Genomic DNA, 27,021 nt, shown 5'->3' with positions numbered 1-27,021 from the left:
TACATTTGCCGCTACTCGAATGCCTATAACTTCAGAAACTTTACGAATTTCAAAAAATTCTTTTAAACGCGTATTCTTAAAAGGTTGAACATTCGAAAAATGAAGTAAAAAAAATCAATTTTTAGACCGGAACCTCCCCTTACACACGTTTATTGTTGCTAGTGTAACTGTCTTAGGTTAAAAGAAGCTGCAGGGGTACAAATTAGGCAAGTTTAATTAGTTAAGTTATGATTCTCCAGACAAAAGTGACATGCCTTAATTCTCCTTCTCCAAATCGTGCCAACACTGCACAGCAAACTCTGCACGCTGCTCCAGACCCACCCCATGTACTCAGAACTGCCTTAAAAAAAAATCATCTCCATCTAATCCTGCAGTTCCTCCAGAAAATCAACCACTATATCCTCCAAACTCCATCCAAAAGTTACGCATTAGGTACACCAACTCTTCCCGAACATCTCAATACTACCCAAGCAAACATCTTCCTAGACACCCAGCGGATGTGTGCCCGCGCGCGATAAGAGAGTCGCGAATAATAATTAATATCGTCCCTTCGCACGCAACGGTCCGCCACTTTGCTACCCAGGCGATTACTAATGGCGCCTGAGAGTAGATTCACCAGGAAATCTCCGAGGACTGGCGGTTTTCCTCGAGAAAGGGCCTCCGGGGCGCGTCGATAGCCGGCTTATCGACACCTCAATACACCGGCACGCAGAGCCATGGGGAATCGTGGCCGTTCGAATGCCTCTCGCTGGACACCGCGGATACATTCGTTAGAGGACGCGCCTCGGAAGCTAAGTCCTCCTGCGAGGCTCCGTCGTTGAATTTATTGGCGCCATTGCCGCAGGTGGCCGAGTGCGCTGCGTGCGTGCAAACTCTTTACGGCTGCCTCCGATTTTCTTGGACGGTGGACGCGGCATCGTTAGTCACGCTGCCTCGATATGGAAAAACTGTGGAATTCCCGACGACTCTCCTGGGGATGGTGTCTCTGGGAGAAGTGGCTACGTGGGTCGTAGAAATGCGAGAGCGATGTTAATAGAACTGGCTGAATGCTTTGGAGCAAAGTTATGCTCGCTGTTGATGCTTCTCAAATTTCAACCGCGGTTGCTGATTCTTTTAGATTTTTGCTTCTGTTTTGTTGTAGATGGCATGATTTTATGGGTGACAGGCATGGAACGAGATTGAAGGTTTGCGCTCATGTGTAGTGGTAGATTGACAGTGGGATTGAAATGGGAAATTATGTGAAGAGGAAAGTCTGTAGAATATTGTTTCAATTAGGGATACAGGCTGCCGTAGAATATGAAAGGAAGCAGGTAACCTCTCTCCAGAAAATAAATGAAACATGGTATTCGAAGGAATTAAATGGTAAAACTGGCAGCTGATTCCATGCTCCCCATGCCCATTCGTTGCATTCATTGTAAAAATTTTATTTTACACTACACAGTTCACCAACAGTGACTGCTTGAAATTAATACCAATCCCTTGGTTTAATACACCAGAATTATTTTGGAAAAGCAGTTAGAAAATTACTTTAAATGCAAAGGACAGTGATGAAAAACGATGATTAATATCACCCATCTGTCATGCAAAGTCTTTAATTGTATCTATCAACAATCTTCGAAATCTGGAGCCGTTTGAATAATTACAAACAGTTTTGCAGAGACTAATATAGTCCAGGTTTCTTTTTACAGTTACTAATAAATATATGGCTGTTCTGTTGACAGGACGTTCGGTGCAAAGTGTGCAAAATGTGGGCGCAGCGTGGGTGCCGGGGATTGGGTGCGAAGGGCCAGGGAAAGGGTTTATCATTTAGCCTGCTTCGCCTGCGACGCCTGCTCTCGCCAGCTCTCCACGGGGGAGCAATTCGCCCTCTTGGATGCAAGGCTGCTCTGTAAAGCTCACTATCTGGACGTCGTCGAAGGCAACAACACTTCGTCTGATGGTGAGACTGTGCAGATACCTTGCTGCACTTATTGTTGTTAAAGGTATTGAAATAGAAGTCGGGCATTGTTTAATTATAATATGCAATGGGGATGGTTCTTAAGACGAACGTATTTTTTTAGAATTGTAAAGTAAATGTCCCTATTAAAGACCAGTCGCTTCCATCGAAAGTGATGAACGAGTAAATGTGTCGAGGAACATGGTGAACAGTTGCAGTTTTTTTATGTATTGTCAATTTCGGAAATTGGGGAGTTACTCATTGACACCAGAAACTGCAAAGTATTTATTAAGGGTAGTGAGGGAAGTAAAATGAGAGAAATGGTTTTGGAACTTCATATAATGCGTGAAAATTCAAATGGGACATAAGCTAAGTTTTCAGAGCATTTATCTTACTTAAGGGGGTGTACCCGTTTGAACCCTCGGAAAATGGGTACATTTTGTGGATTTTTTACAAGTCAACGGCTTGATGAAGATTTCCCGTTCTTTTACTATGTTTACATAGTATTATGGACTACTTAAAAAAAAGTTTCAGTTCAAAAACTATTGTTTTTTGGGAAGTTATTCATACGTATCCGAAAGTCTCTCGATTTTAAACGGCTAAATACGACTTCCGAAAAACAATAGTTTTTTAACTGAAATTTTTTTTTAAGTAGTTCATAATACTATGTAAAGATAGTAAAAAGAACGGGAAATCTTCATCAAGCCGTTGACTTGTAAAAAATCCACAAAATGTACACATCTTCCGAGGGTTCATACGAGTACACCCCCTTAAGTGTCATAACACAGAAATTACTAAATCTTAATTAACAATTCCCCATCGTTCCTTAATAATTCCCCACTAACATCAAATACCGAAGGTCACTAGCAAGACTATACTATTAAAAGCAAATACTCTATATTCATCCTTGACAGCTGTCTACAGAAACCTTACACTTCATTCAATCTCCACAAAATTGGAAACTGAAGGAACGAAATGGCCCCCTTTTAAACCCATAACCCACCTTAAGAAGCCTCTTGACTTTCACAACAAAAACCAGTCCACTTGAAATGCCTTGCAAAGTGCGACAGACACGACACCCCCGACTTCCTCATCAATGCTCGGCGATCAGATAATATCGTCACGTAATCGCCACGCGCAACATCGAGCCGTTATTTGCATTAAAGTCCGCCCCGGATCCGCTGACGGCGCGCGACGTGCCCTTTAAATTGGGCTCGAATGAAAAGATCGGGGGTTAGGATTCAGAGGCGAACGGAAGGTGGGGCACACCCTAATTGGTACTTTCGCAGAAGGCGGTGACTCGGAGAGCGGCCACAAGAGCGGTAACAAGGCGAAGAGAGTGAGAACGACGTTCACGGAGGAGCAGCTATCCGTTCTCCAAGCGAACTTCCAGCTGGACAGCAACCCCGACGGCCAGGACCTCGAGAGGATAGCGCATGTGACGGGACTCAGCAAAAGAGTTACGCAGGTTTGGTTCCAGAATTCTAGGGCGAGGCAGAAGAAGCATCTGCACACGGGCAAAATGAAAGGGCAACACGGTACTTCTTGCGTTTGTTTCTTTTAGCACTACCTAAAAGAGCGATTTAGCGTGGCTAGAGGTCGATGGTTCGCTTGCAGGCCCAGAGGGGCATTTTGTGTGAAAGAATGTTTCCTTGGAGTTAGAAGTAAATTTTAAGGGGACACTACAGATTTGTGAAATTCAAGGAAATATTGAGTTAGTTGAAGTAGGAGGAATTTTAAGTAGTTGACTTACAAGGGCAGATCCCGAACCCGAAAATTCAAAAAATTCTGAAACTTTATGTATATATAGGGAATTTCCTTCTGATTCGAACGCAATTTTTGTTTGCTGCCCAAATTCACTCGAAGGGTATGAAATTAACCCCTGAAAATTTAGCTATTTTCCGATTTTGTGTTATAACTCGCGAACTGCAAGAGATAGAAAAAAGTTTCAAGACAAAAATTACTTCTTTTAATTAGATTTAGCATTTGGTAAAAAAATTATTTTACCGTTCACGAGTTATAACACAAAATCGGAAAATAACCGAATATTCAGGGGTCAATTACACCCCCTTAGACTGAATTTGAACAGCAAACAAAAATTGCATTGTAATCAAGAGGAAATTCCCTACATATTCACAAAGTTTCAGAATTTTTTGAATTTCCGGGTTCGAGATGTTCCCTTGTTAGTTCATTATTTTTGGTTTTAAGTACCGGTAAAGAATGGTAATAATTTCTGTTAATGATTTTAATAAAGAATTGTCATTTCAAACAGGGAGATCTAGTGGTTCAATGGACATAGGAATGAGAATTATGAAAATTGAGAGGATAGAATAATTAGCAGTGGCGGATTTAAGGAAAAATGCCCTGGTGACAAATTTTTCGGGAAAATGAAGAGGTAGTTTACTAAAAACGGGCTAAGTGTAGTAGTATAGACAAAAAATACGGTGTTTTGAGTAAATTATAATTTTGGGGAGGGGGGATGGGGCCTTGAGGGCCCTGGAGGCCCAGGTGGCAACTGCTCATCGGCCGCCCGTTAAATCCGCCACTGACAATTAGCGAAAATATTTAGTACACCTAATTGTTTTGTAATTGTGGTACAATAATATTTCATTCGCAAATATAAATTAACTGACTAAACTGCGAGTGAACAAAAACTCGAATGTATTTGACAATCTATTAAATAGAATTGGGGTCCTCGCAAGCTAAAATTGTGTCAGAGAGTTAGACTGAGAAATCTTACATTTGTAGAAAATCTCGAGCTGGGAGGATGCTTTTTGAATTCGTCGAATTGGATTTTTCGACCTCGCGAACTACACTTAAAAATATCCAAGATTATCATAATTCAGAATCGAGGAATCTTTGTTTGCTGTTACAGTTCATCAATCACCCCCGAATTCTACCGCGTCTACGGGCGATTTCGGCAGACACATCAATTTACACCTGACCTATTCCTTTCAACATCAACAGCAACACCATCACGGCCAGCAGCAGCCGCAGCTCAGCCCAGCTACGTGCAAGAGTCCCATACCTTCCATTTATCATAACCACGGTAAGAGAATTATAGATTTCCTGGCACAGTTTTGATATGAAATTCTACGAAATTGCTGCTTTCTTGCTGATAAATTCTTAAGAAACAACTTACCACCTTCAACCTTTAATGAACGTCTTCAACGCTGGTCATACCTACTCTTGTTTTAGTCCCATTTTTGTAGAACTGAGATTGGTTAACAGTAACATGCGAAAGTAATAAATTTCGTTTAAATTCTTTTATCAAATGCCAAGTTAAATTTAAGGTAAGATGCGCCAAAGGATTTAAATCCCTGATCGTTAAAGGTTGACAACGGTAGCTTCATTATTCAATGAAAGATGGAATGAAAACTTTTACCAAAATGTAGAAAAATAAGTAAGATAAACCTTCGTTAACAATTAGTTAAAATCACCCCGTTATTTTTTTCTACTTGAAATTACATTAAACCTCTATGAATTCAGAGTTTCAACACGACACGACAAATTTTTGCAAAGTACTTGAATTCATCGTAAAATTTTCTTCACCTTTACATAATTAATGCAACGTATTAATCGTTACTGTCGAAGATAGCCTCGATCATTAAGAACCAGTCATTAGCTTCGTGCAAGATATACGATGCTAATTGTAAGAAGCTAATTCAGTGATAGAAGGATTTAACAGGATAATTTTCAAAGATCTCACGACAGCAAAATCATAACTAACGTTGACAGCGATTAATTGTTCCCCAAAGACAAAACCAAATTTTGCTTTGACAAGGTCTACTCTCTATCGCAACCCCGTCAACTCTGTCTTCAGGCTCGGAACAGTCGATGGACGAGCTCTCGCAAGACTCGATGATGTTGTCGATGCCGAACGAGGTTTAATCGTCGCCGCTGGATTAGTTTGTATTGTAAATACTCTTTACCGCGTTAAGATACTATTTTCCCCCGCGCGTCACGAATCTTTCTCGGTGAGAGCGTCGATTGATTCCGTTCGAGTTTCATTTGTCAACGAAGCTCGATCGAATTTTGAATCCTGGACCGCGCGAACTTTTCCTTCGCGTTCGTCGACGGAATAAACTGTAAAAAAAAGTGAAAAAGGGAGTATCGCTTCGTTCGATACTTTTAATCTGGACGAATCTGTCGACGAACGTTGAAGGAAATGCTTGTTGTGAAACTCTGTGGTTTAAGTTTCAACACCAATTCACTTTGAGTTACACGTTTCTGGAACGTGCCAATTTCAGCGAACTACTTTGGTAGGTACTTCGCAATAGTATTTATTTCGTCAGTTAATCCTTTGAAGCTTTGAAGTTTGTTTTGAAAAAGGGGTGGTCTGTTGGACCACTTCTACTTTCTACTAGGGTGGAATCAACTGTGTACTATAAATAATGTGTAAGTTGATGAAAGTATTTGCACCTGTCACCTTATTCCATTTTCAGAACGCATGAGTCCTAATTAAATTTACTTATTTTTTTAAAAAAACATTAGAAACCTGTTCCACGACTACCTAAACAGAGCAGATGCTTTTCTCCAATCCTACTTTCAACATCCAACTTAAAAAGAGTAGCAATATCAATTTACAATTATGCATAAATTGTACAAATCAATTATACAGGGCAACTCACAAATGCATATCAATATTTCAGTAAAACTCAATTAACAAATGTTTTGAAAACGTAATTCATACGTGCCATAGCTTTTCAGAAATTCAACTTTTTAAGTACTGCAATGCTTCAAAGGGTTAACCGATCACGCACGATTAATACTAACATCTACATTTGTACTTCCGGGTAGCACTTAAGAGAAGGATGTTGCGGAACTGGTTTGCCGTGGGTTCTATATGATTTAGAACGAAATCCGCCCAAAACGTTGTTAAACCTATTAAGATATCAGCAAGAACGTAGGAGACGCCAATTTTTAAGACTGGATGGCGGTACAGTCAAGCTTATTATAAATAAGTGAATACATTTAACGTCTCATGTTTATGCATGAACATGCGTCCGTGTGCACCGATATGGAAACGAGTTGCAAACTTCATCGACTTGTTCAGTCCCTCCTATCGCGAGCCCCTTCGATACGACTCCGTCGTATCAGCGCGATTCAATATTAACCCCTTTCATATCTGCATCATTATGGGACCGGGTGCACCCGACTGCATTAATTTCAGTTTTCTTGGAATTAATTGATGACTACTTTCGAGAGATTTCGAATCCTTGCAGAGTACTGTTCGATGGTTGGGAGATTTTGTTGGCGGAATTTTATTTCTAACGGGGTAGTTTGGTGTTTGAGGCTGAAGAGTTGAGAACCCTTGAATTTTTTTAAGGAAAAGTATGTGATATATTAAGGTGAAACTTGTTGTGTTAAGTAATATACTTGTGAAGATGTGATATGAATTTTTTGGGGGAGGGTGAATGTCAGAAGAAAGTGATATGAGGGTGCACATATGCTATGCATTCGGAGTTATGTATCTTTGATACTTCTTTGAATTTTGAGGGAATATTTTCGAGATGAACTTTAGAAACCTTAACTTTTAAGAAAAGATGAAATATATATCGATTTTTCTTTATGTAAGACATGAAACTACCCCTTTCAGAGTGTCTCAGTTAACTAAGAAAATTGGGATGTATATTTGTGCCTCGTGTGGGGTAAAAACTCGACAAATTTGTGAAACAAATTAATTGATATTTATTCAGTATATTTGCTGTAGTTTAATACAGATGACTTCATGACACATGACTTCAAATTTTAAGGAATCCACGACGGACATTCTGGTCTGAATGATTGCTAGGAAACAGAATTGCATTCAGAAAAAGTACCAGCTTTGGATTAAAAAAGTAGGACTAGTGTGAACCAACATTACAAAAGAGTTTCTAACTTGCTAAAGTTGGAAGTTTATGAAAGAAAATTTCATGGAATTGGGTTTTACCTTTATCCCTGCCCAAGAAAAATTTCGAAAAAAGGTTTTTTGCGTGAAGACTATTTAGTTGCGCTCCTCTTCAGCATTTAATTCTCTCAACTCAATACGACTTCGCCAAAAATAAATTCACTACTGTAATCCAATATTCCAAATCTATTTCTTTAATATTCTACTTGTTACTTCATTTGATACTTCTTATTACTTGCATTACTACATGATTTCACTTGGCGATTTAACTGAAAAGGGTTAATATTGAATCTAAAATTCGACACAATCGTGAAATGTCCTTCGCGTTTGTAAAGAAGCGATAAATGTAATTTTTCCTTCTTTTTTTCGGAGAACAGTGCAGAGTGTTTGTTCTGAATTTCATTAATCCGCGAGGTCCCCTGATGTAATCAGGCCGTCGTTGTAATTAAACGTGTAAGGTCGAGTAAGATTAGCGTGAACGAGGAAACGAGGGTCGTTCGATGTCCTCGAGGGCTTCCGGAAGTCTCGTTTATTGTAGACTCGAGCTTCTTGGGTCTCGAGGAACATCCGAAAGCAATGTTCCAAAATGAAAGTATCTTTTACAGTGTCTAGGTAATTGTGTAATCGCAAAAGAATCGTAATTTAATATACATGTACTGTGATGTAAATATTGTAAGTAACTAAGTATATACAAATATAAAATGTTGCACATACTTCGTGTATTCCTTCGTTCATCCCCCCTTGACTCTTTCGAAATGGTCTCGTCGGTTTAAAAATTGAAGTTTTATTAAAATACATACATGTGTTATTTATTAAATAAAATAACTGACAGGTAGGAATGAATGGTGAATAATTGATGGTGGTTTACAAGGTCGAAGAAGAAAAGGCGAGTTAACAGTAAAAGACATTTTTATTAATAACAGTACGGTTTACAATATTGCGGTAATGAGTGTACAACACAAGAGCAATATCAAATACTCGTGCACGGTTTCATTGGGGGTTTATATACAAAAGCTACGGGGCACGTCTATGTACAATTTCATTTTGAAAATAAAGTAGCTCATAGGACACGTGTGTCGTAAGGATTTCGAAAATTCCAGCGAGTGTGACGTCGCGAATTATTTAATACATGAAAGGACGAGTAGAATGTTTCTTGGAACATCGTGTTTAAGGTAAAGTTAAACTTAGGAAATATTCAATTCCTAAACGTCACTTCGCAACGATTTGCAAGTACTAAATTTCAGCGAAAAGGAAAAAAAGGAAAATGATATAACTTGCAAAGGCTTTTAAAAAATTTGTATACGTAAGAAATTCGATTGATCAAACACAAATGAAAAAAAATACGTTTAATCAGTTTGGCAACAGATTTTGAGCGATCCATTTGCGAAATTATAAATGACAGTTGTTAAAACAACTACTAAAGAAGGGAAATGTTGGTCGATGTTTTTCAATTCATAAATTCGTTTCTATTTCGACTGGGACACTCCATTGCACTCTTGCCAACAGATCCACTAAGAACTCGCTACGCGAAGGGAAACTGAGTAAATTCGAATAAATAATCGTCGTCTCGTCTATTCGTAAACTATAATCCTCACCACGGAATCCTATCCTATTTGCATTATCACTTTTACTTCCTGCTTCGCTGTCAACAGTTCCTTTTTGGTATGTACAAGAACGAGAATCATCCCGGTAATTCTACATCAGCATCCTCGCGATTCTTCTCTTTCGTCCTAGGATGCAAAGTGTCATCTTCGCCAGAGAATTGACCACTAGATTTCAATATTACATTTAATATTCTCACAAGGAATAACCTCCAATTGGGGTTCGCCATACCAAGTAAATATTGGTACTGTTCGAAACCGTAAATAGGTAATGATAAAATTATATATAGATTATCAGCTACAAATTATTAGTACAAAGATTTATATAATTATTCATTAACTAAGGTTTCGAACAGGCCCAAAATTTACTTGATATGCCCACCCCTTACTGGGGATTATTCCTTGTAAGTTCATCGAATTCCCTTAGAATTTCATAACACTTTCTCCTCGATATAATACAAATGTTATTAAAACTTTGAAGAAAACCAGATTCACAAAGTGCAAATGATGATCTTGTGTGTCTTCCTCTTTGATATCCTAGGAGTTTGTCGTACCGGTTCCCCAATTGTCACATACATTGGCCGAGAAACACTTTCAGTGCTCTCTGATCGTTCGAGAACCACGGTGCCGTTCTGAATGCACTGTCAGAAGTATAATCACCGATTTCACGTAGAGTTCTTCCGTGAAGTTATCCCGTCTGGTGACAGAACTGGGCTTGAAGGTGATTGGGCGTCGTTGGGGTTAGAGGTGTCAAGGGGGTGAGAGGTGTCAGTGGACTGCCAGGACTTTCGCTCCCCGCACTACCGCCTTGATACCCGCCCAAATAGGCGCCTACCATGCTCACCCCCGAAGGGTAAAGTTCCCCTGGATGATGCTGCATCGGTGGCGAATGGTGCACTGCGCACAAAATTCAACTACGATTGAAAATCTTTGGGGATGTCGCCGAAAGCATAAAACAACACCTTGTGGATGAAGGAACAAGAATTCTTTAGGTAGTGTTGAAGAAATCTTATTTCGAATTGTAATAGGAAACGATTTTTATTCGTTACGGAGGAATGTATCTGAATTTATGAGATTTATGAAATTTTATTCCTCATGTGTCTACAAAAAGACAGGTTGTGGTTGATAAATGTTGGTTCTAGAAGAAGCTGCGCACTTTTGAAATAACATTTGAGATAATCTTGGGAAACATTAATGTCACTCTGTGACGTAATTCTAATAAATATGAAAGAATGCCACGTTATCATTAGATGTCAAGAATAAGTATAAGTATGAAACTTCTCACATTTCGTATTCACCACTGTTCTTCTCTCATAATACCACAATTAATTTCCTAAATTTTGGGTCAATAGTATCCAAGAAAAATGAATTTCCCTTACAACATACATCCCAGCTTAAGGGGGGAATCCTATTTAAGGGGCTAAAAACATAGCAAAATTTAGGATTTTTTTTAAGGAACTAGATTTTCGATTAGAAGAATTTCGATACATCTGAAATTTGGACCATGTTTGCGCGGCGTGATGGTCGATCATGCATAACTACTATATTTATGGTTAGAAATTATTAAAAAAAAGACTGCAGCTTCCTCAAAGATGCATCAAAACGTGGTCCAAATTTCAGATGAATCGAATCGCTAGATTCTTAAAAAAAAATCCCAATTTTTGCTATGTTTTTAGCCCAAAGAATAGGATTCCCCCCTTAACCCCCATGAAATGAAATCCCTCAGAGGGTTGAAATCTCTCCTCATCCACAATAAAAAATCAATCACAACTTTTCAAAGAAAATCAGGGCAATATGTGCAATGCATATACTCACTCTGCGTTTTAATTTTGCCGCTATGCTTCTTCTGCCTGGCCCTCGAATTCTGGAACCAAACTTGCGTCACCCTTTTGCTGAGTCCTGTCACATGCGCTATCCTCTCGAGGTCCTGGCCGTCGGGGTTGCTGTCCAATTGGAAGTTGGCCTGTAACACGGAGAGCTGCTCCTCGGTGAAGGTCGTCCTGACCCTCTTCGTCTTGCTGCCCTTGCCACCGTGCTCGGAATCGCAGTCCTCCGAGGACGAGGTGTTGTTCCCCTCGACCACGTCCAGGTAGTGAGCCTTGCAGAGCAACCTGGCATCTAGCAGGGCGAATTGCTCCCCCGTGGACAGCTGACGGGAACAGGCGTCGCAGGCGAAACAGGCCAAATGATAAACCCTTTCCCTGGCCCTCCGCACCCAATCCCCGGCACCAACGCTGCGCCCACATTTCGCGCACTTCGCACCGAACGTCCTGGGACATTGAAAATCAAAAGGTCTGTACTACTGCGAGGGCGAAATGGACTGGGTTGTATAACTGGGTAAGTGCGAGATGGGATGGATTGTGAATCACCTCTTCATTTTCACAAGTTTCAGATTGTGGTATCCTAATATAAGACTTTGAATGGCGCAAGGTTCTGAGAAGTGTCCCTCTAACCCTCCTTTGGCAGATGCAAGGTCCCTTTAGAAAAATTAGATGAATTTTTCCTTGCTTCTTGAAAAGGATTAGAATTTTAGGTGGTAACCAGATGCGAAGCTATTTTAAAATGGTATTGGAATTTCTCAAAAGCCCTATCGAAATTTTGTTCAAATAATATGTAGAAAATTGTAGAAAAATGAATGTTCTTTTAATATTATTTGAAAAAAATTTCGATAGGGCTTACCATTTTTGAGAAATTTTTTAAATTCAAGCTATTGATGAATTCTAAACTGTAAGGCCTGGTCGGCAGCCTTTTCTGTTATCCGATTACAATAATCTTTTTATTTTGTTTATCAAATGGCACCGTTCTAGGGGGTGAGAGCAAAGTAATACAAAAAATAATTTCGACACGTATAAATAAGGGCCACCTTAATGCATATTAATGAAATTCTAGGGCAAAATGGGGGAAGTAAACATTCAGGGACTCTGGGATAATATTTTCGATGCTGTCTATAAAATACCACCGTGAAAACATGTCAAAGCCATGCACAGGATGTGTTAATTAAGATATATTAGCGATTGGAAAGTCATTACGAGGATGTTCCTAATAATTGGTAGGAAAGTTGCTAAATACATGTTAAAGTTGCTGGATGCATGTTAGGTAACGCTCTTATGGATAACAAAAGGCACTTACAACAGATATCTTTTTCTTCCCAGCACCCTCGGTTTTACTCTAGGTATCTACAGCGATGTCAGAAGGAGCTCCAGTACAGTGCTTAGTAAAAGCGAGAAGAATATTCAACTTCTTGGACGTTAAACGAAGTGAAACCATCCCACACTGCGACCAAACCAACTGCCCTCCAATTTCCATTATCCCACCACTGGACTGGAGCTTTCGAAACTAATACTTTCACGGCGAATTAGCGACTGCGTCGACTCCCGTTTCGTCTGATAGGGAGTCATCGGCGGAGGGAGACAAGGGGCTATTTTGGTCGGGGCCGCAGGTTCATTCAGGACCTCCGTGCACGAGAATCCGCTGGCCCTGTCCTCATTAACATACTACTCTGCCACTCGATGTCCCTCGGAGCGGAGCGCGTCAGAAGCGCGCGAGCCACGGTTTAAAGGATCGTCTTGGGCACAGCGCGCGATTCGCCCGGCAGATTACGTCGAGATTATCTCGACGTCTCAGTCCTGCGGCTTCCCCGTCGCCCTACAAATGACTCGAGCCCTTTGACTTCACACCGACGACCAGGAAACGGATGACACGCTCGCGACTCTTCCCCCTGGTGCGTGCTCGGCCATTCGTTGCTAATTACCGAGCCACGAGCACTGATGCAAGTATCAGGTGCTTATTAAAAAGTCTGCGTATTTCTTGAGATGGGAAAAAATTATCGAGGGTGAGGGAAATTACATTGATGATTGAATTCTTTCGAAATGAAACTGGTGGATTTGCATTTTATCTGAATAACAGGTGTTTGGGGGTAAGAGATGGGTCGCATGTTTAGGTTGAACCCCTTGAGCACAGAGGTTGAACCGTTTACCTCTCTGAAGAATACCTGGGGAATACAAAAAGGAGATGCAATGAGATATTAAGTATTAAATAAGAGGGGGTGGAAATTGATAGGTTGAAGAAAACTTCTTCATAGAATATGAGGAAGAAACGACACGAGAAGGAGAAGAGCGAGCAGAAGGTGAAGAAGAATAATGGTCGATCAACTAAAGGTTTATTGTATGGAAAAATATGGTAAGCCACGGAAGGATTAGTCTGCTCGTGGATTGCATCGTCATCGTCGCATCGAAGATATTTTCGGGCATTATTGGTTATGGTGATCGTGCACAGGGCACGCCTAGAAGCATGCGCGCGATCCCCTCGAGACACCAAACCTGCCTCTGGAACCCTTTTCTTTCAATCCTTCGAAACCTTTGCCTGTCAGGAATTTGACAGGCTGTTTACATTAGCACTCGATACTCGCAAATGCACCGCAGCAAACTTCTTCTCCACTAGAATCATTGTTTCAGAAATTTCTCTAATAGCTCAAAGTTGAAGCATTTTGATATCCAATAAACTCCCAATACCTCAAGGGTACGTCTACACGACGACACTTTTGTGTCTAGATCAAGCGTCTTTCGTGTCTAGCTAGAGCTAGTTTCAGTGTCTTCAGTCTAGCTCTAGCTGCAACTCGCGGACTGCTCTAGGCAGTTTCCAATCTTCCAGAAATTCTTTTCAGCGTCGTATACACTTGATCTAGACACAAAAGTGTAGTCGTGTAGATGTACCTGAGAGAAACAACAGTAGATATCAAAACCTAACCGTAACAATCTCATTAAAAAGCCCCTTCTACAACCGCGGGCAAATCCAGAACATGTCAAAATCAATTTAAAAACAACCCCGCCTCGAAATCGCGCCACCATTCTCCGGGTTAATTTACAACGACCATCAAAAGCCCCCCCAAAGATTACAATTAACTTCTGTCCTCCCATTTGAATAGGATCGGGGAGAAAACACACAAGGGGCCCGTCACAGTTTGTTCATAAACATCCAGCACCGTCGTTCAAAATTGTTTGCGACCCATTGCCGGACACCTTCCACGCAAGATCAGGGAAAGTGCAAAAGATGACGCGTTTCGCTGTTGGGGCCCGTGACAAGGGGGGCCCCCGGACGTTGGGCGAGGTGTCATTAGCATAAATAGTGGCGCCACCCCTTTCCTCCTCTCGCGTACGCGTCGGGGCGACCAAAAGGTAGAAGGGTACAGACAGCAGAAGCCCCTGTGTAACCAGCCCAGGGGTCAGGGGAGGGGGGGACTGGTATTGGGTATCTATAAATCTTCAGGGCCGTACATCGGCTACCAAACGACCCCGCCCTAATTTATTCATTTGTTCTTCCACATAGGCGGGCCCTATAAGTCAACGGGGGATTAAGTCAGGCGCTATCCGACCTCTGCACGGTAGAATTCATGGCCCTCCCCCCTCTCGGTTCGATTCTCGCGCTCCGCAGGCAGATCATGATCGCGATCTTCGATATCATCGGGGATGCACAAGCGAACGACAAAATAAATTACAACGTTTGGTGCGGTTTATGGCTGAGTTATTGTCTCCGCGGTAAGGGTGCTGGGACATACGCGCGCAATACGACGGGGAAGAATTAAAATGTGGCGCTGGGATCGATTAGGAGTTCCATTATCAAGGGAATGGGGCAGTTTGTCTGTTGTATGGTAGTGGTATTTTTACACCATTTGTTCGTTCGATTGTAATAGCTTTAAGGGGTTATACGCAGTCAGGAGGTAGAAGAAGAACGATTCTTTGGGAACTTATTGCGGAAAGTGTACATGCATATTTTTATGCAAAGGTTTTTGTATTCCGATGAGGGACATTTTAACAGGTTGTTATATTGTGTTTTGGTATACAAGTATTTATTTATTGCAAAATTACAACTTCCCGAAATGGGGTTTTCGATTGCGGTCACCAGGATTTCTCAAAAACCGCTTCGCCAATCTTTCCGAAACTTTGTAGGTTTCTTCTAGACATTCAAATCTAGTCTTTAATCGAAGCATTTGTTTTTCCAATGCATAGTTTTTATTTCGAGGCTCGAGTCGATCCAGTGTGACAACTATGTTCGAAGAAGCAGGTGTAAAACGGTTTGCGTGACGAATTTATAACGGTTCGTCTTACAGTGTTACACTGCTTCACACAAAATTGTAATGAGTGATAAAGATAAATAATAATAATAATAATGCATGGCCTAACTTCATACCGTAGTATGGTACTTATGAAACATTGCATACAAAAAAGTTCGCGAAGCAGTTGTCAATCATGTGAAAGCCTCAGGCGTGCATTTGTGTTGGAGCGAGTAGAATCGAAGGAACCAGTTCAGCTCGTCATGTTTAACACATTCCGTGCCACCACAAGCTGCAAAACTCAACGTATCTAAACCAACCTCCACATAAGCATTCGTAATAAATAATTCATTCCCCTCGATGGATACTGTCAACCTATAAACTCCCTCCCCACTTTCAAACTCTAACAAACCACATAAAACATACTCCACCCCGTACAGAAAATTCTCCCACAGAAATTCCTCACTTTATCAACGCCATCCAGTATTACTCCATTCGCAACTGGAAATCAGCCAAGACTCAACGGTACCTCGTAAACCTAAACCCCAATCAGGAAGTGGCTGGTTCCCCCAAAAAAGATACATCGAACAGGTCCCCAAATTATTGGCGATTATCGAGGTCCGGAGTGTTTAGGAAATCGTTGGAATCACTCGACAGAAACGGAGATTACCTCGGCCTCGCCTCCCCTCCCCCGTGAACGAATTCGGGGCCTTTTTCGGTGGTTCCCGGGCATTTCCATTTAAGTGCCATTAGGGCAGAAACGATAAGCGCGTGATTAAGGCGGCGGTCGATTCGCTGTCGCGAGCTACGGCCACACTGAATTAAGAGAACCGGAATTCCCGACGCTGGGACCGCTAATAGAGCGATTTCTGGTCCACTCTTTGCTCGAGGAGCGCGGCTCGTTTTATTCCCTTGGCTGCACCCCACCGCTCTTCTTTCTTTCTTTCTTTTTTTCATTCAGCCCGATACGACACGGGGGAAACGGATCGTCGGGGGCGGAGAATAGCGTCGGCGAATATTTATTAATTTAAAAGACACCCGTCCCAACTGAAAAGCACCGACACACGAGGGTGGACGAAAGAGAGAAAATCGCAGCTGGCTTCGGGGCCCTTACGAGGCGAATTCCTACGGTCCCCTGGAACACTGGCAGCCTCTCGCTGGTGACTCGGCACCCACACGTGCGGCGTCGTGTCCGTGTTCACCGTTGAAAACCACCAGCCTCCTGGAATCGCCTCGTAATCGTGTAAGTTGTAATCATTAGGCCGATAGGGGTAGCACGGGGGAGCGGCTGACTTAAATGAATTGACAAACTAGGCGGTGGATTTGTGAACTACGCCGAATGCAGTTGTCATCGGATCTAACAAGGAGATCATATGTATACTGGACGAGCGACGTTTTTTTATGGAATTGGGGTTAAATGTGGGAGTGATCAATTTGAGTAACTTCTAGAGGCTCAGTCGCGAGGTTTCAGAAAAATATTGTGTTTACAAGTTGCTTGATGGATTTTTATGGGGCTTAAGTGGTTCTCGAGTAGCATAGTGGCTGTACGTGGGACGTTCTGATTGCAGCATTGGAGGATTAGGACTAGAGGTGTGACTAGCGATAAAGTTATTTGATAAATGTCCGCAATATCGAAATGTTATCGACGTTTACAAATAGAAGCGGCTGAGATAGAATGAAACGCATTAATTGTATAATAGAGTCATTCAGAATCTATTTATTTTTATTTGAACTTCTTGCAGGCAATATATTAGTGTATTTTGGCTGTAATCTTGTACTTCTGTCTGTAAGAATTTGTATATTTGCATGCGTATTGTAAATTGTACGTTATAAATATAAATATAACACACATGAATATTTTTTCTGAAAATTATATCGTTAAAAAATATTTAAATTTTCAAGTCGTTTTTTATTGATGAAATATTGTAATCAGTATTTGATTTTATATTTTGCACTTTCTTATCCAAATCCAAAACTTGAATCATCGTAGAGTTGCTTCCAGATTGGTTTCGAAAGTTTTCAACAGAAATTAACGTTTAATTTCCTTCCGCGTCTCCTGTCATTTAAAAGCAAATTAAAAGTACAAAATACAAAGTTACGTAACTGTTATGACACTTGTAAGCGGTCAAACAAGATAGACATTAAAAGAACAGCGTGAATCGCTTTAACCTTGCTGCATCGATTGAATATGAACTGTTTGAGTGGCGAGAGGATTTTAAAAATGCCCCTTTAAATTGGTCAGACTTTTTCTGCTACGTTTTGTATAAAGCGAACTACTTAGTCGTTCAGTTTGTTTTCAAAGTACACATTTGGGGGCTCCTGGACAGTCCAGTCGATGTTTCCCGCAAACTACAAAATGCAAATCCCTCGGCGCGAAAACACGTCGACGCCAGTGGAAGCGCCCTTAATTCCCTTCTTCATTTTTTACGATGACGGAACAGAATTATCGAGTGCGATGTACGATCCTGTGCCCCAGCTCAGGATTTACTGAAATTTCGCGGAGAACTGGCGTCGAGGACGACGCCTGTCGATCGAGAAGCGCCGCTGCAAAAGTTCGTGCCTTCGGCGATCGGCGAAACGCGGCCCCCCCTGTCTCGTTTTTTATTTTACGAGGGTCCTGTAACCGCGAGAAAAAGTCAGTTGAGATGTCCTTTATTCGTGCCCAGCATCGGTGCAGCCTCAACGTCACAACGTGACTCGCAGCTCGCGCGTGAGCATGCGTGGTACACGCATGCCCGGTGACGTGAATAGCCGACTGTACGTGAGGTCCAAAGAAGAAGAAGAAGAAGAAGAAGAAGAAGACAGAACCAAGAAGACTACATCGGAAGACATTAATCACCCACTGGCGAATCTCTAGTGCGTACAGCCTATACGTCGAATATCCGCGTGCAAATATCTGTTCGTCTGAGGAATATCGGCTCCCACGTGACGGCCACGTGACCCGAGAAGGAGACCCACTTATTTTTTCATACAGAAAATGTTCCATAGAAATGGACTCAGGAATCGAAACCGACGAAGAAGTGCATATGAACGTGCGTTAGGTGTGAATACAGCTGTGATGACTCTGTGCACCGCGTCGCCTATTTCTTTTTTAAATTAATAACACATCTGCCAAATGAACGTATGTGTAATCGTAAAAAGTACTTACTGTGCCCCGATGGAAAGAAGTCGGTCGAGAAACTCTAGGGTCCGAATAGTATATCCTTATTGGTCGGTGCGACAACGTCGACGAATACAAAGTAAGCAAACGCGACACGGGCGGCGGGAGCCAATGAGAGCGAAGAACCCCTCTCGCCCCTGTGACATTTCAACCGACTTCTTTCCATCGGGCCACAGTAGTTCCTACTTCATCAGCAGTTCCATATAGTTTTTAGTTTGCCATCAAAGTAGGCTCCTCGAAATCAATCGAGCGCCCTTTTAAGTGGGAATGTACAGTGTTGTATCAGGATATTGACACAAAAGCATGACACTTCAACGAGAAGCTTGTTCTACGAGCACAAAGGGTCGAATGCTACAGGGACCATTTTGGCGAGTCACGAGTTCGTAATCCAGAACGATACCCTTCAAAATCGATCCCAAGGGAGCTGTTCGTGGAATCCTTTGAAACTGGCTGCTCAACAGGGTGTCCCGAGATATCAGTTATGCTGGTGTCAGCGTACACCGCGAGGACGGTCCCCATAAGTCGAACAAATGATCGTTCTTTCCAGGAGCTGCGGTGGTAGTCGAGAAACGTCCTCTTAAGCTCGGCTTTACTCACCGGTTACACGTATCAGTGGGGTGTCTCTGCGAGCAGGGGGAATGTTATTGGATTTATCGATAATCCTTCGTGTTGCTTCTGGGGGCAACTGTCGCTTCTGATCGATCAGATCGTGATCGAGCGATTGAAAGTTGCGTTAGATGGAGTAGGTGTATCGCTGTTTCTTCAGAAGGAAACTGGTAATTTAGTTTTGTATAGGAGAGAACGTTTGACTTTTCTGGCAAAGGGTAAACAAAATGGCGGATCACTGAAAAAAAATCATTTTTTGCGCTAAAGATGTTGATAAGCAAAATAGAAGGAGGCCGTTAATTTAAAAAAATGAACGTCACGTAATAGAGGCAGGTTTTTCGTACAATAAATGGCTTTCGCTCGTGTCAATTGGACGTATAGTTTCCTCTGTATACTGTCAACGCGGTTGAAAAATGTCATTCTGAGCAAAACGCGTTCAAAGTTCCGCTCGGCTCAGTCGCGCGCTTGACACCGCTTCACGGAAAATACTATATCTCCGTAAATTTTACGAATTTGCACATCAGATTTGGAGAGAGAAAATGTGAAAAAGAAAATATCGATTTTTCCGATTTTTTACAGTGGTCTCCCCCCTTAAAGACACAGAGGGATTTCAAAGAAGTGCAACGAATTTATATCAGCACCTATAGATGATTTCGAAAAGTGTTTTCAGGATAAAAGTGCCTATATGATATCTGAAGAAGCCAATTCCGAGGAATATTAAAAAAAGCGTTCCCCCTAAAATCTACACAGTCCTAAAACTAACTAATCAAACCATGCACATATCCATATACTTGAATCCTGTATTTCAAACTGGACCCGCAACGTCCACTCCAATAAGCGAACAAATATAAAACATTTAATAACGCCGCACAAATATCGCATCAAAACACATTAGTCATTACAAGCATACATTTCAACCAACCACAACGAAATGGAACTGCAATCCGAACAGATATGCCATACAATAAAAAAGTAAACAAATAGGTAGGTCAACTGGAGACACATAAATCATTGAATCTCAGGAACAGGGGGGTTGCTCGGTGAAGAAATAGCTAAGGTTCAAGTTGAACAGCCAGGTAACTTGTGGCCGTGGAAATAGAAACGAGTTGTACTTACAAGGCGTAGTCGTGCCTGCAGTAAAGCCGCATCCCCCGGAGGAAACAAGAGTGCTGATCGTGCAGGGGCCTCGCACAGGCGCAACACTTGAGGCACCTGGAATGCCAGGTACGACCCCCTACACAGAGGACAGTGCGTTCGCGAACGCTTTCTCCGCAACCACCGCAGTCCATTTCCATTCCATCATGGCTCTCGTTGCTTACGATGCTGCTGCTCACCTTCTTGATACTTGGCACGTTGTTGTTATTGTTGGTGTTGTTGTTGTTGTTGTTCGAACAGAGGATACTGTCCGTGCACTCTGTCTCCGCCTCGATTTCGGTCTGCAACAGATTCGTTGTAACGCGATCAGTTCGAGGAAGCTGAATATCGTCGCTGATAGAGGATGGAACCTCCAGAACCTTGAGATCTGAGGATGGTTTTAATGGGAAAGGGGTTCAAGGCTGGCAAGTGGAGGTTTAACACCCAGGCTGCGAGGCTCCAAGATTCACCTTGGAGAAGTCTTGAGATATCAGAAGGTTTCCAATGTTAGTTGATGAAGAATCAGTTTCCCTTTCCTTCCAGAAAGCTGTTGTACTAAATTGCAGCCGTCGCAACTTCAAAATCAAGGACCCTTTCAGATAAGACAATTTATAGCCCACGAATGGTATTCTTTATATGCTCCTATTCAAACTTCCTCCATGTTTTCTCAAGCATCCTCATCTCCACCCAGTGGAGATCTACATATAGACGAAATACCAGTCGCGAGCATCGAAAGTGCTTCTTTCTAACGGGCCATGAAACTTTATCGATCTGATCGAGAAATTACACTATCCAGGGTATTAGCGTTATCGGGGGGAAGAAGGCATAAAATTTGTAACCTGGTGGAACGACGATCGTCCATCGATGTAATAGAGTGTACACACGCATAGGAATGGCGGAATAGCATAGCAGCGGAATCGTTTCCGGGTGTGGAGTACGGAAAGCCTGGCTGCGGGCTCCAAATCTCAATTAATACTCGGCAAAGTGAAATAATAAACGAGAGGGGGCTGCCGCCGGCTGATAAATGATGCTGCTCCGGGCATGATCCCTCGATCCCTGGTTGGGCTGGCCAACGTCTACGATTCGCATGATTACACACACGTCGTGTATCACTGTTCCTGCACGCGATTCTGTGGGACGATTGTTGCGGGGTGGGGGGCGCGAATTTGTTCGTCGCGAAAATTTAAGGGACACTGGCAAATAAGTAATAAGGTTGATGTGGAGAACAATTAACAAGCTGACTCGGGGTCACCAGGGATTAGGTACCGCTTCGAACTTATAACGATTATAATAAATAAACTCCCACATTTGCAAACTTCTGAATTATATTACTGTCATTGGAAATGGAGTGGAATATTAAATGCATCACTACGCTATGAAATGTTCTTATTTCTCATATGAGTAAAATCTCCGAAACGTTGCGTGATCATTGTTGTAAAATTTCGAAAAAATGTTGCAGAAATATCTCCTGCAATGTTACACAGGGGCGGACATAGCAATTTACTAGTAACGTCTAGGGAATATTTCGTGGAATGTTCCAAATGTTGCACCGCAACATAAGTGAGACATTCCTGCAACAAATGTGGGTGGTAATTAATGTGTTAAATATTCCTGTTTGAATGGAAGATGAAAAATAAATATAGGTGTCATTGATGTGGGGGATTTTTATGAAATTAGGATATGTTGTCCCCGTGAAATTAGGGGTGGGTTTAAGTCATCATTCTAGTGGTATTGAATTTGTTTAAGAAATATGGAACGTTGCATTTTGAGACTATTGTCTACTTTGCGGTTGTATATATGCATTTCTGTCTTTGAAATTATTAATTGTACGGAGTTTATGCTTCTGTTTTAACTAAGAAGAATAGGTAAGCTTTTATGAAATCGTTCTCGTAAAGTTAATTCTTTTTGAGTTATACACATTGTTAATATTATTTTTAAGAACGTGACTTGAGGATATATTTTTCAATAAAAATCTGTCAATTATACATGAATGGAATTTAATATCTGACAAATAGTATTTTTACTTGCAAAATACCGAAACGTAAAGATGTGGTACACGTTCGCGAAGTAACGCTTGCAAAATACTCGTTCTCAGCTTGCATGGCGATAGAAAAAATCTGAATCGTGTTCACGGAGCTAATCGTTCGAATGCATGAGACACCGTGGGCACTCGTTTAATTAATTAGACCCACTTGTGAAAGGTGATCGAGGGACCTCTTCGGCAACTATAAACCGGAAAGAGGTTCCTACGAGGCCGGTCGTGTAAAACCGCGGATGTCGCCCGCAGAATTTACTACGGACGATATATTAATTTGCTTGGGGATAATATTCGACAAGATTTATCGCTGGACTCAGCCATCGAGCTATTAAATCCGCAGGATTTGTTAATAATCCTAAACAACCGGACCACGGTGAATTTTAGAAGGGGTCCTGAGGCTGAAATAGGTATTTCTTTCTGTAAACGTCTTTCGGTCGATTCACTCGCATACAGTATATTCGTTTCATGTGTATGAATGCAATTATTTCTGAAGTTACTTAATACACAGTATAAGAACTTTGTTCGTGTAAAAGTTGTTCTATTTAATGATAGGGGTGTAATATTAGAGTAGGTAGAACTTTTTGTAAGATACTTGCAAGACTTGAAAGACTTATCATTCTTTTAAATGGAGCAATATATTTTTATTAAACTTATTTTATTGTGTGCATTTAATGAGACCAACGAAACATATATTTCGTCAGTTAGTTAAGAGATGTTCACACGAACATCGAAGACGAATATTAAGTTTAATTTAGATAATTTTGAAATGATCTAGGAACAAATGACTTCAGAAACAAACTTCTGTTAAACTTTATTTAAATCTTGGAACGTAGAATCAGATAGGTATTCAAGAAGATGAAGGTGACATCAAAATCCTTGCAACTAATAATTTCACAGAAACCACAATTATTCTAATATTATATTTCAAAATCCTTTTCTAAAATACAAAAAAGAGATATTCACTCATTATCCTCGAGCATTATATCCCTCAGATGTCACAAATACCGCCATTACGGCTGAATATTTTTAACACCAGGAAGGACGAACCCATAACAATCTCATTACATTTGAATAAATAGTCGAGGCGCAGAGCTACGCTATTCAAATGAAATCATTCCAGCAAATTACTCAACGGAGTACAAAACTAAGCCACTCCCATTGAACAGCGTAGCCAGAACAAAACAACCCCATCTCGGCGCAACTTTGCATTCGAATTCCCGATTGAAACGTCTCGGTCCTTTAGCGCACCGTCGCTCATTAGTCGGAAACTGTTCGAGACAAACTTGCGGCTAGAGTCTGGGCCGCGATTAATTGACAATCGAATGACACGATGCAGCTGATTCGATTCTTTCGTTCGTTCCAGTCACGGCGCGTCGGGCGCGAACGGGACGGCCGAAGATGGAGAAAGACAACGCGAACGGAGCAGAGAAAGTCATTGTGAGTGCGTAGAGATAAACGGGAAGATAACACGTATCTGATCTGTACGCAATTTTTTTCTTATCGCTGCCCGGGCACACGTGCTCGCGCGCGCGCACCTGCGCGCACATGCGCGCTCTGTTCACGTGCAGGCCCCGCCGCGATAAATATTAATTGGTACACGAGTAATGCACAAAGGTTATTGTATTCGTCCCAGCGTGCAATCAATGAGTTAATTACATTACGTCCCTCGATTTATTGCATGTTCCTCTGTTTACCCCTCTCCACCCGCGCGCGCGGGCCCGCCATATGCAAAAGCTGTCTCGCGTAATTTAATCGAACGGAACGGGCACCGTGGAAAACGCCGGTGATAAGAGCGATAAAGCTACGGCCTGAGAGAATCGAAACCGTTGGAGATCGAAACGACAGGTAACGGCACGGTGTAAATCCGGGGATCCACCTGGAAGCTTTAGTGTCTTTTACTATACTGAAGTAGTCCTAGTCTTTCAGGACACCTAATAATGTAATTTAGAAAAGTTATGAAAGAAAAACGAAAATTTCAGAGCTAAAGGAGTATTTAACGGATACTTTTGTGAGTAACTATATGCGCCACTGTGTTTTCTGTTCTCTGCTTCTTATTGCGGAGGGCAGCGCGAAACTCTGCAGAAGAATACAGTGATCAGTTGTCAGTTGCAGCGCGTCGCAGGTGAAGGATCGACCTTATAGAAATTTTAGAGTACCCTGCGGGCAGATGCAAAGCACCCTCAGCAAAAGAGTGTATTACCACTTTGTAACAAGTTCTGGCAGTCGTGAACGCCAAGAAAATGGCACAACTATATTGCCATTCTTACTCCCACCCTACTTAACATGCATTTCACATTGAACCCAATTAAAACAGATTGCTGAAAGAGCCTGCATATCAGCAGCCAGAAGTTGCGCTGGCGCGCAACAGCCGGCGAATTTACATACGAACCAGCGAAAGAGCGCCTCGACTAACCATCAAAGTGGTAACGTTGATAGAAAGGCCCGTTGCACGGCCGACACCTCAAGAAAGACAACATCGACGACAGCCAATTTCGAGAGACGTTACGACCCGTCTTTCTTTCCGTCGTTCTCTCCTTGTCGCGCCTCCTCTCGTCGGCCAGTAATCATTTCACGTATAACTGGACGGTCATTGATTTATGATCTGCCGAAGGCAAAGTTGGGCTTCCCACCTGTGATTTATGCCCCCTGGCATTTCGATCTTCCCTGGAGAAAAGCGCGCTGGTGCCCATCGGCGGCGCAACTACGTCGATTAATGCCGTGTCGCGCAACACCGTGGCCATTTTAACAGGATTATTACACCTTGCACGAAATAACCGGCGAATCGCTTACTTCGTTGACGGTCACCACGAATCGTTGTAAATCAGAGACTGTTTAAACGATGCTTGAAGACTTCATTATTGACATGTAGGCACTTCGGGCCATTTTTGGGTACAAAGATAGGTACTGGTCTTGTTTGGGGTTGAAGGGAGTAAGGTGAATGTCCCAATTTCTGCTTATGTCCCCATTTCTCATCATTTCGTATTTTTCTTATTATTATATGCGTTACGTTTGTACTATAGTTGCAACAAAATAATTCTAAATTATTTAAACATTTACGCGAGTGTTGCACGAGCTTGGGGCAATACATACATCGCTATTCTTCATGAGCAGAAATACGGAAATTTAGAGCATTATATACTTAATTACAAATTACTAATAGTTAAACATCTTCAAATATCTTTCTTAAAGAGTTTTTCAATTGGTTGATTTATTATTAAAGAATTAATCAATTACTCTGCAAATTTTGATCACAAACAAATTTTTTACACCTTCTTTATGACGAGTAACCTCTTAAATGAGCAGAAATAGGGATATTCACCTTAAGAGGGGAAGGGCTGGGAGATTAGAATCTTGATGTTTGACGTTCTTCTTGTTCAGTGTTTCATCTCTCTTTACACAAGATTTCAAAAACTTTGGCCTATTTTTTTTAATTTTGTAGTTATCGGTATTTCTCAATATTGCGTTTTCCCGTAAGAATACATGTTAAATTGAAAGTCAAGTAATTCAAAAACTACCGAATCAATTTGTCTAAAATTTTGCACGGGGATTTAGGGTACTATTGCATAAAGATTCATTCATCTAATTTTCATTGATTTTCGCTTATTTTTAATGTTACTGAAGTTCATCCTTAAGGGGTCTCCCTACTTTGACGGCCAGAAAAGGAGCGCGATATTTGGGATTTTTTAAGAGAAACCCTCAAATTATATTAGTTGAAGCACTATAACTTCGGATATAGCCACTATTTTTGCATACAATTTTTTTATCATATTCTATAAAGATTGACAAGTGAAGCCGCAAAGCTGGAAGTAAATATATTTAATGGTTTTCTTTTAAAAAATTCCCAAAGTTCGCATAATTTTTCGTCCGTCAAGGTAGGAAGACCGCTTACATAAATTAGATTTTAGAAGTAATGGGATTCGTTGTGCTTGTTCTAAGAAAGTATTAGAAACCACGCGAGTTTCCTAAGTAGTTGAATGTTTAATACACTACTAAATACCTAATAGCGAGACATAATGAATGATTATCTAACAATTCTTAACGCTAGATCATTATTCACAGGAGCAATGAGACGTTAATACTGTCAATTGCATGTTCCACGAGTTAATAATTCCCAGTCACACTTATCCTTGTAAATTCCTATTACCTATCGCGTAACAAATGCTTTTGCGGAACATTATACATCATCAAAACCTGGGGTTATATAATTGCAATTCATTAATTCCATTGTTTGAAAGCGATAAATTTTCACGCTTCGTACGCCTTATTAAATCCTGAAATGTATGAATCTCTCGTATACGCGGATATCAAAAGGATTACACAAATATTTATCCAACGTTCCTTTCTGTTGATTCATTCGAAATCCTTCTGATGAAGTATCGCCGGCAATCCTGCACGGTCTCATTGTTTCAAGGCGTTAAATCATAAATTTCAACGGTCCGGGCGCAAACCGGGAAGGCGTAATGCACCGACGAAAGTGCTTTCTAATTACCTGCGAGTTACGCAACGGGGAAAATTCGCGCGAAACCAGAGAATAGGAAGGCGCTTGAATGGCCATGGCCGACCGTGGGATTTTACGATGGTATCCCCGCTTTACGATCCACTGAAAA

At 41.4% G+C, this 27,021-nt stretch overlaps 2 protein-coding genes across 3 annotated transcripts in view; one reads left to right on the top strand and one right to left on the bottom strand.

Moving 5' to 3' along the window:
• The window catches only part of Awh (LIM/homeobox protein arrowhead), a 34,053-nt gene extending 25,526 nt beyond the window's left edge, over positions 1 to 8,527 (top strand). Inside the window, exons 3-6 of the mRNA XM_076807728.1 lie at positions 1,722 to 1,939; positions 3,226 to 3,474; positions 4,812 to 4,985; positions 5,760 to 8,527. Of these exons, the coding sequence (XP_076663843.1) occupies positions 1,722 to 1,939; positions 3,226 to 3,474; positions 4,812 to 4,985; positions 5,760 to 5,827 (709 nt within the window). The 3' untranslated portion in view covers positions 5,828 to 8,527. The remainder of the gene's footprint in view (positions 1 to 1,721; positions 1,940 to 3,225; positions 3,475 to 4,811; positions 4,986 to 5,759) is intronic.
• A 190-nt stretch (positions 8,528 to 8,717) lies between these two features.
• The window catches only part of LOC143366594 (LIM/homeobox protein Awh), a 56,835-nt gene continuing 38,531 nt past the window's right edge, over positions 8,718 to 27,021 (bottom strand). For both annotated transcript variants that reach the window (XM_076807735.1, XM_076807734.1), the window contains exons 2-4: positions 20,359 to 20,678; positions 11,243 to 11,697; positions 8,718 to 10,324 (exon numbers count right to left, since the gene is read on the bottom strand). In XM_076807735.1, coding sequence (XP_076663850.1) covers positions 10,116 to 10,324; positions 11,243 to 11,697; positions 20,359 to 20,537 — 843 coding nt within the window. In that variant the 5' untranslated portion in view covers positions 20,538 to 20,678 and the 3' untranslated portion in view covers positions 8,718 to 10,115. The remainder of the gene's footprint in view (positions 10,325 to 11,242; positions 11,698 to 20,358; positions 20,679 to 27,021) is intronic.

Source organism: Andrena cerasifolii, chromosome 3 (assembly GCF_050908995.1).
Source record: "Andrena cerasifolii isolate SP2316 chromosome 3, iyAndCera1_principal, whole genome shotgun sequence".
Classification (NCBI taxonomy): domain Eukaryota; kingdom Metazoa; phylum Arthropoda; class Insecta; order Hymenoptera; family Andrenidae; genus Andrena; species Andrena cerasifolii.
The sequence above is the reverse complement of the archived record's forward strand: the minus strand, read 5'-3'. Positions and strand labels throughout refer to the sequence as shown.